The sequence below is a fragment of the Epinephelus fuscoguttatus genome, linkage group LG13 (genome assembly GCF_011397635.1).
Source record: "Epinephelus fuscoguttatus linkage group LG13, E.fuscoguttatus.final_Chr_v1".
In the NCBI taxonomy this organism is placed as follows: domain Eukaryota; kingdom Metazoa; phylum Chordata; class Actinopteri; order Perciformes; family Serranidae; genus Epinephelus; species Epinephelus fuscoguttatus.
The window spans coordinates 2,519,699-2,536,545 of record NC_064764.1 but is presented as its reverse complement, the minus strand read 5'-3'; the positions used below and the strand labels follow the sequence as shown (position 1 = coordinate 2,536,545).

General features: G+C 44.5%; 2 protein-coding genes across 2 annotated transcripts in view; one reads left to right on the top strand and one right to left on the bottom strand.

Annotated features, from left to right (window-relative positions):
- The window catches only part of LOC125900101 (uncharacterized), a 549,677-nt gene that overhangs the window by 498,494 nt on the left and 34,336 nt on the right, over window positions 1–16,847 (top strand). The gene's annotated exons all lie outside the window — the stretch shown is intronic.
- itgb2 (integrin, beta 2) overlaps window positions 1–16,847 on the bottom strand; it is a 73,315-nt gene that overhangs the window by 27,996 nt on the left and 28,472 nt on the right. Inside the window, exons 4-5 of the mRNA XM_049594836.1 lie at window positions 6,258–6,459; window positions 5,754–5,924 (exon numbers count right to left, since the gene is read on the bottom strand). Of these exons, the coding sequence (XP_049450793.1) occupies window positions 5,754–5,924; window positions 6,258–6,459 (373 nt within the window). The remainder of the gene's footprint in view (window positions 1–5,753; window positions 5,925–6,257; window positions 6,460–16,847) is intronic.

The following is a 16,847-nucleotide window of genomic DNA, read 5'->3' as shown; positions in this document are numbered from 1 at the left end:
CCGCATGGGCAACGGGTCATGTAAATCACATGTGTGGTACTGCATGTGATGGTCCCACGAATAGAAATGTTGCGACCTGTGTGTGGATGGGTAAAAGTCTTGCACCTCTGCGTGTAGACGCATTGGGAGCAGCCCCCACATTTGTAGTTACCATCTGGTAGACTGAGAGGTTTTAGTGTGTTTTGGGGGCTGATGTCAGATCTAACCAGGCTATCCCTGAGGTTGTTAGGACGTTTAAACACTAGTTTGGGTGGTTCAGTGAACACATGCTTGAGTTTAGGGTCTGAGTTTACAATGTACCAGTATTTTTGGATTGTCTCCCTAAACTTAGCACCAAGGGGGAGTATCTGACAAAGCACAAAGCAGAGTTACAACTCCACCTCTACAGGCACCGCTCGTCTCCCCTTCAAGAGAAAATCCACCTTCATCCCACCTAAACACCGTAATGCATCACTTGACACATATTGTAGGTTGGTGGAAGATGATGTGAAAAGTTTATTAAAAAAGAAAAAAGAGTATTAAGTGTTCAATAATTTGTCCAAAGCAGAAAGGGATGCATTATCAGACTTGAGCAAAGATAACACGGTTGTAGTACGGCCTGCAGATAAGGGAGGAGCCATAGTCCTACAGAATGCATCTGATTATGTCAGTGAAATCAAAAGACAACTCAGTGACACCACCTTTTATCAGAAGCTGTCCTCTGACCGCACCCGTAGACTTAAAGCTGAAGTGCAGTCCAGACTTACAGCTCATTTAAACAAATCTGAGTTTGATAAGACTGTTTTTGATTTTTTGTCAGTTGAACATCCAGTCATTCCAGTTATCTACACACTCCCTAAGATACACAAGGGCTTAGACATTCCCCTAAAAGGTAGACCCATTGTGAGCGGCATAGGCAGCCTCACTGAAAACATCTCAGCCTATGTGGATCATTTTATTAAACCCGAGGTCATTACTCTGCCCTCCTATATAAAGGACTCTAATGATTTTATTAATTCACTTAAATCTTTTGATAATGTCACTGACTCTCTTCTTTTGGCTACTTTTGATGTCCAGTCACTGTATACTTGTATTCCAGAAAGGGGTGGTATAGAGGCATTAGAGCATTTTTTGAGCCAACGCCCAGTTACATCCAAACCCAGTACTGAATGCATTTTATTTCAGATCTAGCTCACATAGTTCTCAGCAGCAACTATTTCAGGTTTGAAGATGACTTCTACTTACAATCAAAGGGTACTGCTATGGGCACCAAGATGGCGCCAAACTATGCCTGCCTATATATGGGTCACTTTGAAAACAAATATGTTTTAAACACAGCAAACCCTTTTTGGTCAAAGATTTTATTATATCAAAGGTTTATTGATGACATCTTTATCATTGCTGACTGCACTGTAGAAGAGCTGAATGAGTTTCACCAGTACCTGAACTCATGTAATGATCACTTACGTTTCACACTTGAATATGACAAAGAAAGCATCAGTTTTTTTAGATGTCCTGATACGAAGAAGTGGTGACCATTTACACAGAGACCTCTTTCGTAAACCAAGAGATCGAAACACCATGTTGAGAGGAGACAGTTTTCACCCTCAACCACTTATCAAAAGCCTGCCTATTAGTCAGTTTCACAGAATTCGCAGAGTGTGCAGTGATGACAGCACATATGCAGCACAGGCTTCAGACCTTTCCAACAGGCTCCTTAATAGGGGTTATAGACAGGAGTGGGTCACTGCAGCCAGGGGGGCGCTATGACCAGATGACACAAGAAGAGTGCCTCCAGCCTAGAAAAAAAGCGCCCCACTGTACTGTACTTTTTTTTAGAACTGCAATCCCATGTTTGTTTGTTTTGTTTGTATCTACAAAATTATAAAATATCTTAAAATATTTACTAAAATATTCTAAAAAGTTTCTTGTCTAATAGTAAAGTTGTCTCTTTTGTACTATGTGTTTCCCCAATAACAGTTTATTTATTTTGTATATCTGTATTCTTTGCACTTATTGATAAGCAAATCCTTTGTGCATACTAAGTAGCCATCATATGCCTATATATGGCTCACTTGAACGACTGTCTGATTGTTTGATTGACAGATGACGTGGGTGGGATGACACCTGGCTCTTAGCCTATATGTATACCTGCCACCTGCCTTTTCATTCATTCTTTTGAAGTTGCCTGAGGAAGACCGTTTGGGTCAAAACGTTGCTTTTTTAATCATTAAAAACTTACTGGGAGCTCTAATTCAGTGTGCGGATTTTCTTCTTCTTTCTGCATGGACCCCCATTATCCAGCACCTGACCTAAAGCAGGATTGGATGTGTGTACAACTACTCTGTCTTCAGGCTCCAGGTTTCCACCTGGCAGCTGCAGCCCTGCTGAATGTACGCCGAACAGAATCCTTTGTAAGCTGGGATTGTTCAGCCTTATCCAGCACACCCTGGGAGTCACAGTGAAACACGTGCCGGCGCAATCTGCATATTGGTCATTGGTCATGACATCATGGCAACAGACATAGCATTACCAATGTCCCTTGTAAGCTGAGAATGGGTGACAAGAGCAGCATCAATCAGGCTCATGGTATCCTGGTCATCAGGATTGGCAATCCTCCTAAGAGCTGCCAATAAAATAGCGAGAGCATTTCCTGAGCTGGCTGCTCGTGTGGCTGCATTATATGACACACCAGTCGTCAGTCTTATAGCACTCTTTTACTGGACAGCATGGATTCGCAGTCACGTGCTCTGGACCCAGAGATGTCAAGGCCGCCATTTCCCGCTCTACAGGAGGCATATCCCCTAAATCAGTTTCCAGAGCATACTGGGTCTTAGCCAACCTCCGACAACCGGCATTAAACTGGGGCATCCCAGTGGGGGCATTCCATGCCTTTCTGAGCATCTGCAAATAGTCCCCCGCCACAGGCACAGAGACAAACTGCTGGGAGTGCTGGGACTGAGAAATGCCTGCCCAAACCCCGTCCACCGGGGCAAGAGCTTCCACGGGAACACTGAGACCCACAGTTTTTGCTGCACTCATAACCCTTGAGATAGTCTGAGTGGGTAGAAGTTCGCTGCATAGATCAGCCTCTCATTGGTCGGAACGAGCCACCCGCTGAAGTCCCGCCCTACCACCTCTGGTTGCAGTTTTCAACACGTCCTTTACTAACTTTTGCAGTGTTTGATCTTGCGGGGATGTAGCCATTTTTCTGCCATGGTTCGCATCCTGTAGGCGATATTATATATATATTTTCGTGGGCGTGTTTCCCCCTGGCAATATTTTTGTAAGCGCACCGTTGAGGTGGCACCGCCAAGAACGATTGTGATTGGTTGAAAGAAATACAAGCAGCCAGGGCGTTTTACTAATAAGACTAATAAGTAGGCTGCTCACAGCTAGCCCCAATCACAAATAACTGAAAAAAGTTGATTAAATCAAATTTGCCCCGAGGCACCCATACGTTTTTTTTTTGCAACAAGAAAAAAAGGAGAGGTGGGGGAGCCGGAAAATGGAAGCCCAGCGACTGCAAACAGAGCTTAAGGGCAATACAACCAATCAAAAGGCAAAAATAATTAACTTAAAGCCGACTGTATTCCTTATACAGGGAAAACAAAACACAGAGAACTACAAAACAAACTGCTCACCGGGGTGCTTTTACGGGTGGCGAGCCAAGCCTCCTAAGGTCAGTCACATGACATTGTTGATATATATAGGTCTCCAGGATGGGGAGACGAGGGCATCATTCAAGGTAAAGACCGTGGTGACGGTCTGAGTGAGGTCGAAATAGATCTCCAATGCTGACTTATGGTATCTCCCCAATCATGTAGTCCATCACAATTGTAAAATTAAACTTGTCTTCAACTTCCCATTGTATTAAGCTGGACAAACACTCAAACAGCCATCTACTGCCAGGTTCAGTTTCTGGACCTTCCCTTCATGGTGTCCCTCTCCAATTCTGAGAGCATACAGTAGCTATAACTGGTGACATTAAAACATTGGCCTCTAGTTTCCCGGCGCGGCGCAGGGAGAGCAGGGAGAGCAGAGCTAGTTTCGAGCAGCACAACCCGAGGCGCGCTCAGTTTGGTAGTTTGGCAGACCGAGGTGCGCTGAGATAGGTGTGGCGGCGCAGCAGGGGGAGGTGTTGACAGATCCAGCTTGGCGCAGTGACAGTTTGGAGCCAAAAGGCTTCGCCGAAGGTGCGCTAAAACCTAAAAGACTTACGTAGAGAGGGTGTACCGTCAAAGGACATCCTATTTGGGCATGACAGAGCTGGAATGCAGGTGGGCCACACAAATAATGATCTACCCTGTGAGGTGGTCCAAGTGGTGACGCGCATCGTGGCCTCTGATGCGCACCCCGGTGGCACCTGTGCTCTCCCTGTTGCTGTAAAGATGACAGTGGCTCTGACCTTCTTTGCCACCGGGTCTTTCCACACCGTGGCCGCGGTGGCGGGTATCAGTCAGAGAGCTGTCAGTTCGGCTATACATGCAGTGACATCTAGTCTAGTCTGACATGCAAATGAGCACAGCGGTGGCGGGTATCAGTCAGAGAGCTGTCAGTTCGGCTATACATGCAGGGACGTCTAGTCTCGTCCGACATGCAAATGAGCACATAATTTTTCCATCCACACCTGAGAGCCGACAGAGAGAGGCCGAACTGCGTGCACCGAATCAGCAGGAAGAGCATCAGGGTGCACAGGAGAGGAGAGACCACCTGGCTGCACAGCTCTGTCCTTAAATGTGAGTATTTCCCTGTATATCCATTCACACATTTATGGTGTAAATTTACTCAATCACATTAAATATAGGCTACAACAAATCACCCAAAACAAATTATTTCAACGTTCAATTTAATTTATTTATTGATCTTCCCCCCTCTTCCTCTTCTTCCTCTCCTCTGGTTCGCGACACCCCCACGCGTGTGTCGCCTTAATGGCCACCTGGGTGCGGGGACCGTGGCCGTACCCTGCGGTAGCAGGTGTTTGGCTGCATCCACCAGCCGACGCAGGCTGGCTTCTATCGAGGCCAGCGGGAGCAGCCTGTCACTCACGCCCCGGAGCCAGTCTTCCACTCCTTGGAGCTGGGCGTCTAACCCCTGGACCCGGGAGATTAGAGGGCCAAACTCCCTCTCCAGCATCCTGAACCCCCCCCCCCCCGGGCCCGTCTGGTCTGGAGAGTAAACTCTCATTACGCCTTCCCGTGGCGCATTTAAGGGTGAGGAGAGGGGCTCATTTGATTGGTGTGATGTGAATCGGCTGTGTAAAACCCACTCCACGCCTTCTCTCCTCCCTCTTTCCGACTTGCGCAGGTAGGAGGGATGGAGGTGGGAAAGGGGCTTAGCTGCGCCAGCGCTGCACCTCCGCCTCGCCCAGTCTGCGAAACTAGAGGCCCTCGTCTCAACAAATGTGCTTGCTGACAGAGGATATCCCTGGCTCTGTCATCTTTGAAGATCAATGAGCAAAGAGGAAGAGTGAAGTGTATATGAGTGGCAGGGTCTGCCATTTGGAAGTATGGTTCCAACAATGGTTTTCTGTATGTTGTCCCAATAAATATTTACTGATATGTGATGTATACAGGATAATTATAAGGACAGAGGGATGTCGTATGCTGTAAAGCCCTGTGAGGCAAATTGTGATTTGTGATATTGGGCTTTATAAATAAAATTGAATTGAACTGAATAAAATTGTGGCTGTATTCTAAAGTATTCTAAATCCTAAATATATGTAGGTATTTCAGATAATTCAAGTTGTCCATTTAAGATTGCAATCTTATTACCTATTTGAGCAGACCCTGTGATTTTATTCAGAGCTGCAAAAAGATCTTGTCCCAGTTCTTTGACATTTTCCAAGTCATCTTTCATGGAGTTAGAGAGGTCCATCAGGTAGTAGAGATCAACCGGATAACCCTCAACTCTTTTAAATGAAACACTGAATGTGGTAGGAAGCCCTGTAAACACAGAGGACAAAAAACTCATTGAATAAAGAGAGAAAATAAAAAAATGCTAATGTATTCATATTAGAATTGCAGTGACAATAAGTTCATGCAGTTGTCAAATGTGATGGTAAAACATGCAACATTGGAAAATATGAAAACAAAGTAAGACTTTAAGAATTTCTAACATTTTTTCTTTTGCCTTTTAGAAATTTGCCCACCCTAGTCCTGCACAAAGATAATGGCCCTGGATCACACAGATAACTGCTCTGCTTTTACTCTGATCTGAAAACCAAACACTGCATTCCTTCACTTGTCAAAAGGCCAGCATGAACTGATTTCACTAACCGGGTCGCAGTCTCAGACTAATTCTCTGTGGACTCAGCTGGACAGGCTCCTGTTGGTTGAATGACTCAGACAGAGGAACCTTTTGGACAATGGTTTGCTTGTTCTCTGGAGAGATGATTTCTTTACTCTTGCAGCCGTTCTTTATCAGCTGAGCTCTGGTGTCACAGCGTACTGCCTCCTGCTCACCTGCTTTGGTGAAATTCTGTAGGGAATGCAAAAACACAGCACAAGTTCACTCATCTGTGTCTGCACATAATGTTGTTACTATTACTCCCTGGCATATGGTTTTAGCAAACCACAGCATGCTTTAAATTTTCAAGTAAAAGCAATTATTCAAATAATGCCAGACGAAAACAACTAATTTCCATCTATGACAACACTGAAACAGATGGTATTGTTTTCATCTTATAAATCTGTTCGTATGTGTGTGTGTGTCATCATGGTGAAATGTGGTCTAGGTGACACTAATTGGTAAATGGAATGGTAAATGGTGCTTTTTGCATTACGAGTCACAATCACCCATTCACACACTGGTGGCTGAGACTACCATACAAGGTGCCACCTGCTACTTAGTTTTTAACACACTCACACACCGATGGAAGCATCATCGGGAGCAATTTGGGGTTCAGTATCTTGCTCAAGGATACTTTGACATGCAGACTGGGGGAGCCGGGGATCGAACCGCTGATCTTGGTGGATGACCTGCTGTACCTCTGAACCACAGCCATGGTGGGAACTAGCACAGAAGTGGTTTTGAGTATTTTGCCAGACAGACATATAAGATAAGATAAGATAAACTTTATTGTTCCAAGCGGGAAATTTGTTTTGGGCACATAGTACGACATAGCTGATTCACAGATACAACCATCATATACAAACAAGACACACATTAGACAACTATGTAGTACGCAAGGCGCAGATTTAAATAACATAATTGTGCAATTGGGACTATTGGATGAAATAAATACATCAACTTTATCATATCAGATAAGGCTAAAAGAATAAAAGCTCCTTAAGGTTGCAATAGCCCAGGAGGTAATCATAAAAAGTGCAATAAAAAAAACCTGTAGTATAAATAGTGCAAATAAAATACAGTAGTGCAAATTAAACTGTCACAAATAAAAACTAAAGTGCCAGTAGGAACATACCAAGTGTGCAACAGGTCAATAGTCACAATAGCAGCCCTGCCCTAGCCTGTTTCCAGACCATAGACCCCGCCCACTCAACTGAGTAGGCTTGCATCTTTGGTCTGGCATACTTTAATGAATTTGCGATTTATCTCGTCCAAACGATGGACGGACCAATGAACTCCGGGGGTCTAGCAATTAGCCAATCAGCGCCACGCTGATGTACACCGGTGGTACATCAGCGTAACTGGTGAGGATAGCAACAATGGCGACCGCTACAGATCCTACAGACCACATTAATGATGCTATCGAGGTATTTCGCCACTATTCGCGTTAATGGAGGACCAAATTAAGGAAGCTGCTAAACTGGATTTAACGGCGATGCAGCTGGGCGTGCATGACGACGGAGACATTTTAAACGGGCAATGCTGGCTTGTTTTCGGCACCCCCGAGGCATGGATACTAATGACGTCAGATTCTGGGTGAGTCATTGATCTCTACTGATTGGTTAGGGAAAAATCACATTCCCTCCCCCTTGTAAATCGCCTTCAGTGGAAGCCATGTCAGACTGAAGGTTCTGGGAGCTTCAGTCTGACACTCAGGCTAGCCCTGCCCGGCAGGACCAGCAGATGAAGAGAGTGGCATAACCACGAAAACATTACAAGAAGAAAAAAAAAAAAGAAATTTTGAGGGGGGTGTCAGGGAGGTGTCTGTCTGTCTTTCTGTGATCAGAATTGGTCAACACGATAGCATCACAATGGTGAAAGATGCGGTCAGAAAACTTTACAGGTGTGTGGTTGAGATCAAAATGAAGATCGAGATCAAAGATGGGTGTGATCAAAGCAAAGAGGCTGGAAGCAGGGGGTATGTAGTTAGAAAAGGTACCACTGGGCCCCCACTTTATGCCCCTGGCCCATATTTGCTTTAAGTCTTTGAGCACTGTATTGTGGCTGGAGTGATCTCAAAACAACATTGTCTCTAGGTTAGTTTCTGTTGCATTTATTTGGTAACCTAAGTGAACTGTAACCATCACTGATCTGCACAGTTTGTGTGGTAGAAATGTATTAGACAAGAAGAAAAGATGGTTAGTGCATTATTATGGTTTGGTATCCTGAGAGGCTTCAGAGTCCTTCACACTTGGATGTTTTATGTGAGGAAGCTACAGTATGGGTGTCTGGAGGTTAAGATAAGATGAAGACCTAGATGATGTTTCTGCTCCCATTGTAGTCTGGAGCAAGGGTTACACATTGTTTTGCCTCCTCCCTCGTGTCATTCTGAATGGTGTGGGACATACTGTACAAAGCTGAGCAAATGTAATACTTTAAGTTTATTGTATGTCTCTGTCCTCTCTTGGTATGTTTTGATGAAGGTCAAGTAGACCAAAAGCTTAACAAATAAAGTGAAACACTGCATAGATGCAAGTGTGCGGATATCTTTTTTTCTTTTTTTACCATTTTGTGTCCATTTTCTCTGATATCAGATTTGTGTTGTAAACTTACACAAATTCAAATAAGAACAAGTGAGGCTTACTGAGTTTGTTCAATAATTAGTCAAAGTTAAATTTGTCGAGAAGTACAAGTTTTCCACATCAGTTGGTGAAACGAGACAACGATGTCAGGTCAGGCTCCAAACAAGTCCTCACAAATGTTATCACTCAACCTGGTCTCACTCCAAAGTTTATACATTCTCTATAGGTTGATCTTAGTTCCTGCTCAAAAGAAATATCCACAGACAATAACTTGGCGATAAATGAAGATTTATTTAGGGGTAGATGTTCAACAATTGAGTAAATGAATAGTAAATGTGGATGATATGAAATGACACAAAATCAACAGTATGTGTAAATGGATTAAGGCAAGAGGTAACACTTTTGGCAGTTATTTAGTTTGGCGATAGTGAGAGAGTATGTGACTGTAGATAATTTGTAGATGCAGGGATGCACAAAACAATTTACCTAATGAAACCTAAATTAAGATCAAAATAACTCCTATTCAACATCTTAAAAGCATAGTTAACGACCCTGGTCTGGCAGTTAATCTGGCTGAGTTGTCAAAACGCTGGATTTTCCCAGGATGGTAATCAGCAAACTGGGACCTGGAGGGTTTCCAATTGACACCTTTACCACCCTTAGCGTCAGTATGACGGTGAAAGAGTTCATCAACTTCGAGGTGAAACGGTGGCCCATCTCACCTCTTTTCGGGGGGTGTTGGTGCAGCAGGCTGTTTCTCCTACAACATAACCATGTGTTTGGTTTGGTGTTTGTGTTTGTTGTTGAAGGAAAAAAGGCAGAAGTTGAGTGTTCCAGAATGTCAGGAACCAATGCACCCACAGTACTGTAGTGAGACAGCAGGTGGAGCTGTCTCCCTGCAAGACAGAGACTAATTAAAGACAATGACATACACCTGTGGGACGCCAGGTAGGGAGGAGAGGTGTTTAAAAAGGACATTCATTCTGTGATTTCTATCTTGTCTGTAACTGTTGTGCTGTTTTGGCAGCGGGTACCCCTTTGGGCTGGGGAGGGGCATTTGCAGCTGGTTAGGGCTGCCAGCATGAAGAAAGTAAGGTAGGGGAGCCTGTCCTGAGTGAGGAGGGGAGGGGTCCTCGCCAACGGGCAAGTTGAGTATAACCTACTCGCGTGTGTCTTATTATTGTGGTTTAGTCTTATGTGTTAGGTTATGTTAGTTTATCTGTGTTATTACATTTTAAATTGCGCAGGGAGCTGGCAGGCTTAGTAGCAGGGAGGGGTGGATGGTAACCTTGTGGGGGGTCCAGTATGCAGTAGCTCACAGACTGGGTGTAGTATGGGAAACATAAATTACAGTTTGCAGTCGTGTGCTATTTAATTAAAGTCTGCAGTGGTGTGCTGTTTAACTAAAGCGTGCAGTGGTGTGCTGTTTAATGAAATTCTGCAGTGGTGTGCTGTGATTTATATAGGGTGCGATAGGTATAAGCTGGTCTATTTCCTATCTAGCCCTCTATGGTTTTTGATGAAGCTCTGGATGTTTGGTACTCCCCCTCCTGGCCGTTTATCTAACTCTCTGTCTGTGTCCTATAGCTGCTGTGTTCCTGCACCCTAAATTATTGTCCATTTAAAAAAAAAAAAAGAAGGAATAAATAAAGCATATATATTTTATACCATTATTGCTTCCTGTTTCCTTTGTGGGTTTGTTCGAATCCTCTGACATAGCCTACTCGTAAATTCTAGGTGGTGGCAGCATTCATCTGCCCTGTTTACAAGGTTCATGACAGTACCTTCCCTTGTCATATCTCAATGTGGAAATAGTTTATAGCTTCTGTAGAGGCCAAGCCTAAAGTGCTTTAAGCCACTGAGGGCTGCTGCTACAGGTTGACCTAGCTGACGCACACTTGTATACCGTGTTTGTTCAAAAGTAGAGAGTCCGACAACAAACTGTGATGCGAACCCTTGGTCCATTTATTATAGTCCACAAATCAACAATCCATAAAAAAACAGTGTTCTGCATGTGAAGTGATGGGTGTGTGTGGTCAAAAACTGTTAGCCCTCTGGGCAGCAACACCTACTGGCAACAGGTTAGTTCCTACCTAAATACCGTGAGTGGGAGGGGCAACATATTGACAGACCCAGTTAACCTTTTGCCTGCATTTGGCTCTTACAACACCATCCCCTAATTGTTAGAGGCATCAGACTCAACAATTCAGTCCAAAACAGAAAAACCAAAGGGCTGCAGGGTCCATGATTACCACCACATCTCCAATCTTCAAACTTCTTTTCCTCTGATTCCACTTCTGCCTCTCCTGAAGCAACGGCAAATACTCCCAAATGAATCGCTTCCAAAATAGGTCGGAAAGGTATTGGACCGGTCTCCAGCGTCGTTTTACATATATATCGGTTGCATCAAAGAGCCCAGAAGGCATGGCAGGCTTACCCTTTAACAGGAGCAGGTGATTTGGGGTTAAAGGCTCCAAATCGTTCGGATCATCAGACAGTTTAGTGATTGCGCAATCGTTAAGAATAGATTCCACCTCACACATAACTTTGTGGAGCCCATCATCATCCAACACCTGCTGGTGTAAAACTGAACTGAGAATGCCTCTTACAGAAAGTATCAGGCGTTCCCATGCCCCACCATGATGAGAGCCCCCTGGTGGATTAAACTGCCATTCAACGCTAGCAGGAGTAAGAGCCTGTTGGATGCGCTCACTATCCAATGCGGAGAGAGCTTCTCTCAATTCTCGTTCTGCACCATGGAAGTTAGGTCCATTGTCTGACTTGATAAGGACCACTTGCCCTCTTCTACTACTGATGAACTGACGCAGAGCATTTATACAAGCATCAGTCTCCAAAGAGCTTGCCACCTCCAAATGGACTGCTCTACTAACCAAGCAGGTAAAGATCACTCCATATCGCTTGTACGTGGTTCTACCTTTCTTCATGTCCAGAGGACCAAAATAATCGATCCCAACATTAGTGAATGGAGGGAGATCTGGGTTGATTCGTTCCTTAGGAAGATCAGCCATCTTCTGTTCCACAAACCTTCCATGATGTCGCCGGCAAAAACTGCATTTGGAGATCACACTCCTCACCGCTGAATTGGCACATGTAATCCAAAACTTCCTCCTCACTGTTGACAATGTATGGCTTCGGCCACTGTGACCTAACAGCTGATGAGTATCTTTGAGGATGAGCTTGGAAATGTAGTGATCCTTGGAGAGGATGAGCGGATGTTTAGTCTCCAAAGGCATGGTTCCTTTACTAAGTCTCCCCCCGACTCCTAGGAGTCCATCCTCCATGATTGGATCCAGCTTGTAGATGGAACTTGTCAGCTTGGACAGCAAAGAGGAAAGCTCATCTTGTAACATTTGCTGCTGACAATAACGAACAATGGCCAACTCAGCCTCTGACATATCACTTGGTGCCAAGGGTTTTGTCCTCTCTGTGATTAAGGCCTTTCGTCTTTCCACTTCATCCACTTGTACAGCTCTAGAGGCCTTCCTCAGACAACTAAGCTCCAACAAGATGGCTTTGAACCGCAGGAACCAAGCTACCGACACCTTGAGCCTTCTCCAGTCTGAGAAATAAGTGAGAAGATGGTCAGTGCTTGATGGCTCAGTACTGATCACATTCACCAAAACATCCTTCTTGACCTCTGGATCATCCAACTCCAATTTGATGTCGATGCCATAGCTGGCTGGCCACTCTTTTTCGGGAACCAAAGAAACTTAGGACCCTTGAGCCAACTGCGATCCTGCAGAAAGTCTGGCACCCTTATTCCTCTGGATGCAATGTTGGCTGGGTTCTCTTTGATTCCCACGTGCCTCCATTGTGAAGGATCCGAAACCTCTCTGATGGCAGCAACCCCATTTGCCACAAATGTGTGGAAACGTCTGTCTTATCATTGTCATTGTTGATGTACTTCAAAACTGATGTATTATTGGTCCAAAACCAAGATTTGTCAAGGTGAAGTTCAAGCTCTGCCCTTAGCATTACATCCACCCTTGAGGCTAGGGCGGCAGCTGTTAGCTCCAGCTGTGGAGCAGTCACGGTCTTCAATGGTGTGACCCTGGCCTTAAGCTTATAGTTAGGGCTGGCTCAGGCTTGCCCTGTACCAGCCCCTAGTTAGGCTGACTTAGGCCTAGTCTGCCGGAGGACCCCCCTATAATACACCGGGCACCTTCTCTCCTTCTCTCTCTCTCTCTCTCTCTCTCGTATTCTATTACTGCATCTTGCTAACTCGGCCATTCTGGACGTCACTAACTCGGCTTCTTCTCCGGAGCCTTTGTGCTCCACTGTCTCTCAGATTAACTCATTGATATTGCAATGGATCTCCTTCAAATACAGGAATGTCTCGTGTGGGCAGAGACAGCAACCTCTGTTGGTGGACAAGAAAAGCTGTGATTTCATTTTGTTTATGCATAATGGCAACAATATTGTCAGGTGGTAGGCCTACTCGTTCATTTTGGTTTTGTTGACTTATATATTGAGTGTTGCATGAATTTGGCCATGCAGTCATAACTGGTGGGGCTTGTAATGTTTCCAAGAGATTGTAAGCATGTGCTCCTGTGTCTCGTTCCATTGGAAATGAGACATTTTGCTTTGGCCTACAATCCATGCTGATGGTTGACGTGGCAATGACCAATCCTTTGGCTGTGAGGCCTGTGCCGCAGGCCTGTACTCCTTGGCCATAGGGTTAAGGGTGTTACAACTACTTCCACCTGCTTCCAAGATGTTCAACTTAGCAGTTTGTGCTGCGAGCACTGCTTCCAATTCCATTTGTTGTTTTTTCCTCTTTAATTGTTGTTCCTGCTCCTCCAGTTTGTTTAGCTCCTTTAAGGCTGTCATGCATGGGAAAAGTGCAGCTCTTTCTGCTGCTGTTTTTGTTACTGAAGAAGTAGTACTTGACCTGTGACTGATGTCGCTTTTGTTTGAGGGACCACAGACATTAAATGCACTGTCACATGGATTAATTTCAACTTTGTCACCAGTACTGAATTCACCAACATTTTGGGTATTGTGCATATTTTCATCAGACCCATGTTCTACCTTATTTTTTAACCGCACTTGTGTTTCTTCCATAAATTCATCATTGAACAACATTTTTGCTCAGAACCATATGTCATTTTTCTCATGCTCTTCTTGTGGCGATAAACTCATCAAAGAATCTTGCATACACCTTGTTTTGTCACATAACTCAATAAACTCATCAAAGCTTGTTGCATCTGCAAAACATTGCCACTTGACATTAAATCATGTATCGTGTTTCTAAATTTACCAGCTTTAATTAGTTTTGATTTTCTACTTTTTTGCAATCTGTCCAATTTGTCACACAAGGCTTTAGCAGTACGTTTAGTACCCCGCTTGGGCTTGACTATTTCCTCACTGTCACGGTAACGTATGTTCATTATACCGGACTCAACCAGCGCATCAGGATTCGAGTCCACAAGCGGTGGCTTGTCCGTGTCCTTGTGGCTCATATTGACAGTCAACAGTTCGCAACGAATACGATGATACAAAGTTTGTTCATCCCCTTCGCAACCGATGCATCGGAATTATGCAATACTGTGCGCACACATTTTACCTAGATGGCCATCTAAACGTTGGTAGCGTACTACACATACCTTCCCATGATGAACTTGATGAAGCTGGCTCTGTGTATAGATCTACGGCGTCTTCAATAGATGATGCGATGAGAAGAGATGCGTGTAGGCCCGATGACCCTGACACCAGCTTCAGTTCATCCACTGTCCGCTCTCTCATGTCCGCCAAATCCGCAACTCTTCCAAACGCAGTCAGCTGACAAACAGATGAGAAGCAGCTGACACAGTAGGGTAATCCAAAAAGCACAATTCTCTTCCTCTTCCTCTGGCTATGGCTCCAATACCGTCCAGCACCGCAAACATTTGACACACCGAGGCTTTGTCTTCAAACTGGCTTCTCTGGCAAAGTTTTTGACCTGATGTAGAGGCTAAGCCGAAAGTGCTTTAAGCCACTGAGGGCTGCTGCCACAGGTCGACCAAGTTGATGCACACTTGTATACGTTACTGCGTTTGTTCAAAAGTAGAGAGTCTGAAACCAACAGTGACCCTCAAAATCCACAGTGAAGACCAAAATGTCGAGCTCACCCGAACAAGCTAGCTCTGGCTAGCTATGGCTAGCAGCCTGGCTGCTTGTTCTAAACACGGAGATGACGAAGACAGCCAGGTCCTGCGAGAAATTCGCAACATGAATCATAACCTCGAAATGAAAATGGACAAAGTCATCGGGGAAGTGGCTGCCATTAAGGGCTTGGTTGATTCAGTCAAGGCTGACGTGGCCACGCTCAACAGCAGAACCGAGGAGGCTGAACAACGAATTTCCCAGCTGGAAGACGATAATGTCAAGCTGAACAACACAGTGGCCAATATGACAGACACCATTTCAAGGCTCGGCGAAAGGCTACAGTACCAAGAAAACTACAGCAGGAGGAACTCAATCTGAATCAAGGGAGTCCCAGAAGAGTCAGAAAAAGGATCAGGTGTGGTGGACATGGTTAAGGAAATGCTGTGTAGACTATTTACGGAGACGCCTGATGCGGCAGAGGCACTGGAGATTGAGAGAGCCCACAGGACGCCAATGAGCCAGCAAGGCAAGGGAATCCTCACACAGCGGCCCCGGCATATCCTGGTGAAATTCTTGCGCTATACTGATCAAGAGAAAGTGCGCGCCTGGGCACGAGAAGTTGGAACATTTACCTGGAATGGGTCCAAGGTGGAAATTTTCCCGGACCTTTCCAAAGAGGTACAAGATAAGAGGAACAAGTTTACAGAAGTCCACCACATCTGCATGAAGAAAGGATGGTGTTACTCCCTACAGTATCCCACTGTATTTTGGGTGACGATTAACGGAACACAGCGCCGGTTTGAGGTTCGAGGCGCTATGTTTCAACACAGCACTCAGCCGAGGAAGCGGAGTAAAACGCAGGATACTGAGGACAGGCTGTATGACACTGTTGGATTCAACAGGGACCTGAGTATTTGGGTTTACTGTGACTGTAGACTCATATCTCAGTTGGGACTTTGTCTGATGAGCATTCAGTGCCATATAATGCATAATGATGTGCGCCACTCTTTTCTGTGGAACGATCGCTCCTTCTTTTGTTCAAAACACTCACTTCGGACTCTGTTGAGGGTTTAGTGCCATTTATTCCGTACGGATTGACACACACCGCCCTTGAGAGAGCGATTGCTCTCTCTTTACTTTTCTTTGGGATTTAAATTGACAAGTAATTAATGTCATACTTTGATAATACTGGACAAATAACCGTTTTAGTGCTTTGTGATGCCTTCTTGTTTTGTGTAGAGTACCTAATTTTTCTACTTTATCTAGGGCCTTAATGCTTTACTTTGAGAGCAAGAAATATGGTAACTACAGTCTCAGTGCCTTATGACACTTTTTTTTGATATTTCATTATAGAGCAATATATGTATACATATGTATATATATATATATATATATATATATATATATATATATTTCTCTGTATTATTTTCTTTGGTATTTCACTTGGGGAGCAGTTAATGCGCTGTTTTGACAATAATAGACTATTGCAGCTCTAGTGCTGATTTTTGTTCTCATTTTTGTCTGGATTTTTGTTAATTATATAACTGCTATTGGAGTGGCGGCTCCTGGTGGATCGCAAACCACTTCACACGGATAAAGGAAATATGGGGGGTTTTAGAGCTTTTGGCTCGATGTTAAATGGACCTGCATTTGTATAGCACCTTTCTAGTCATCTAATGACCACTCAAAGTGCTTTTTACACTATGAGTCACATTCACCCATTCACACACACATTCATACCCTGGTGGCCGAGGCTACCATACAAGGTGCTACCTGCTACTCAGTTTTAACACACTCACACACCGATGGAACAGCCATTGGGAGCAATTTGGGTTTCAGTATCTTGCTCAAGGATACTTTGAGCCCGGGATCGAACCGCTGATCTTT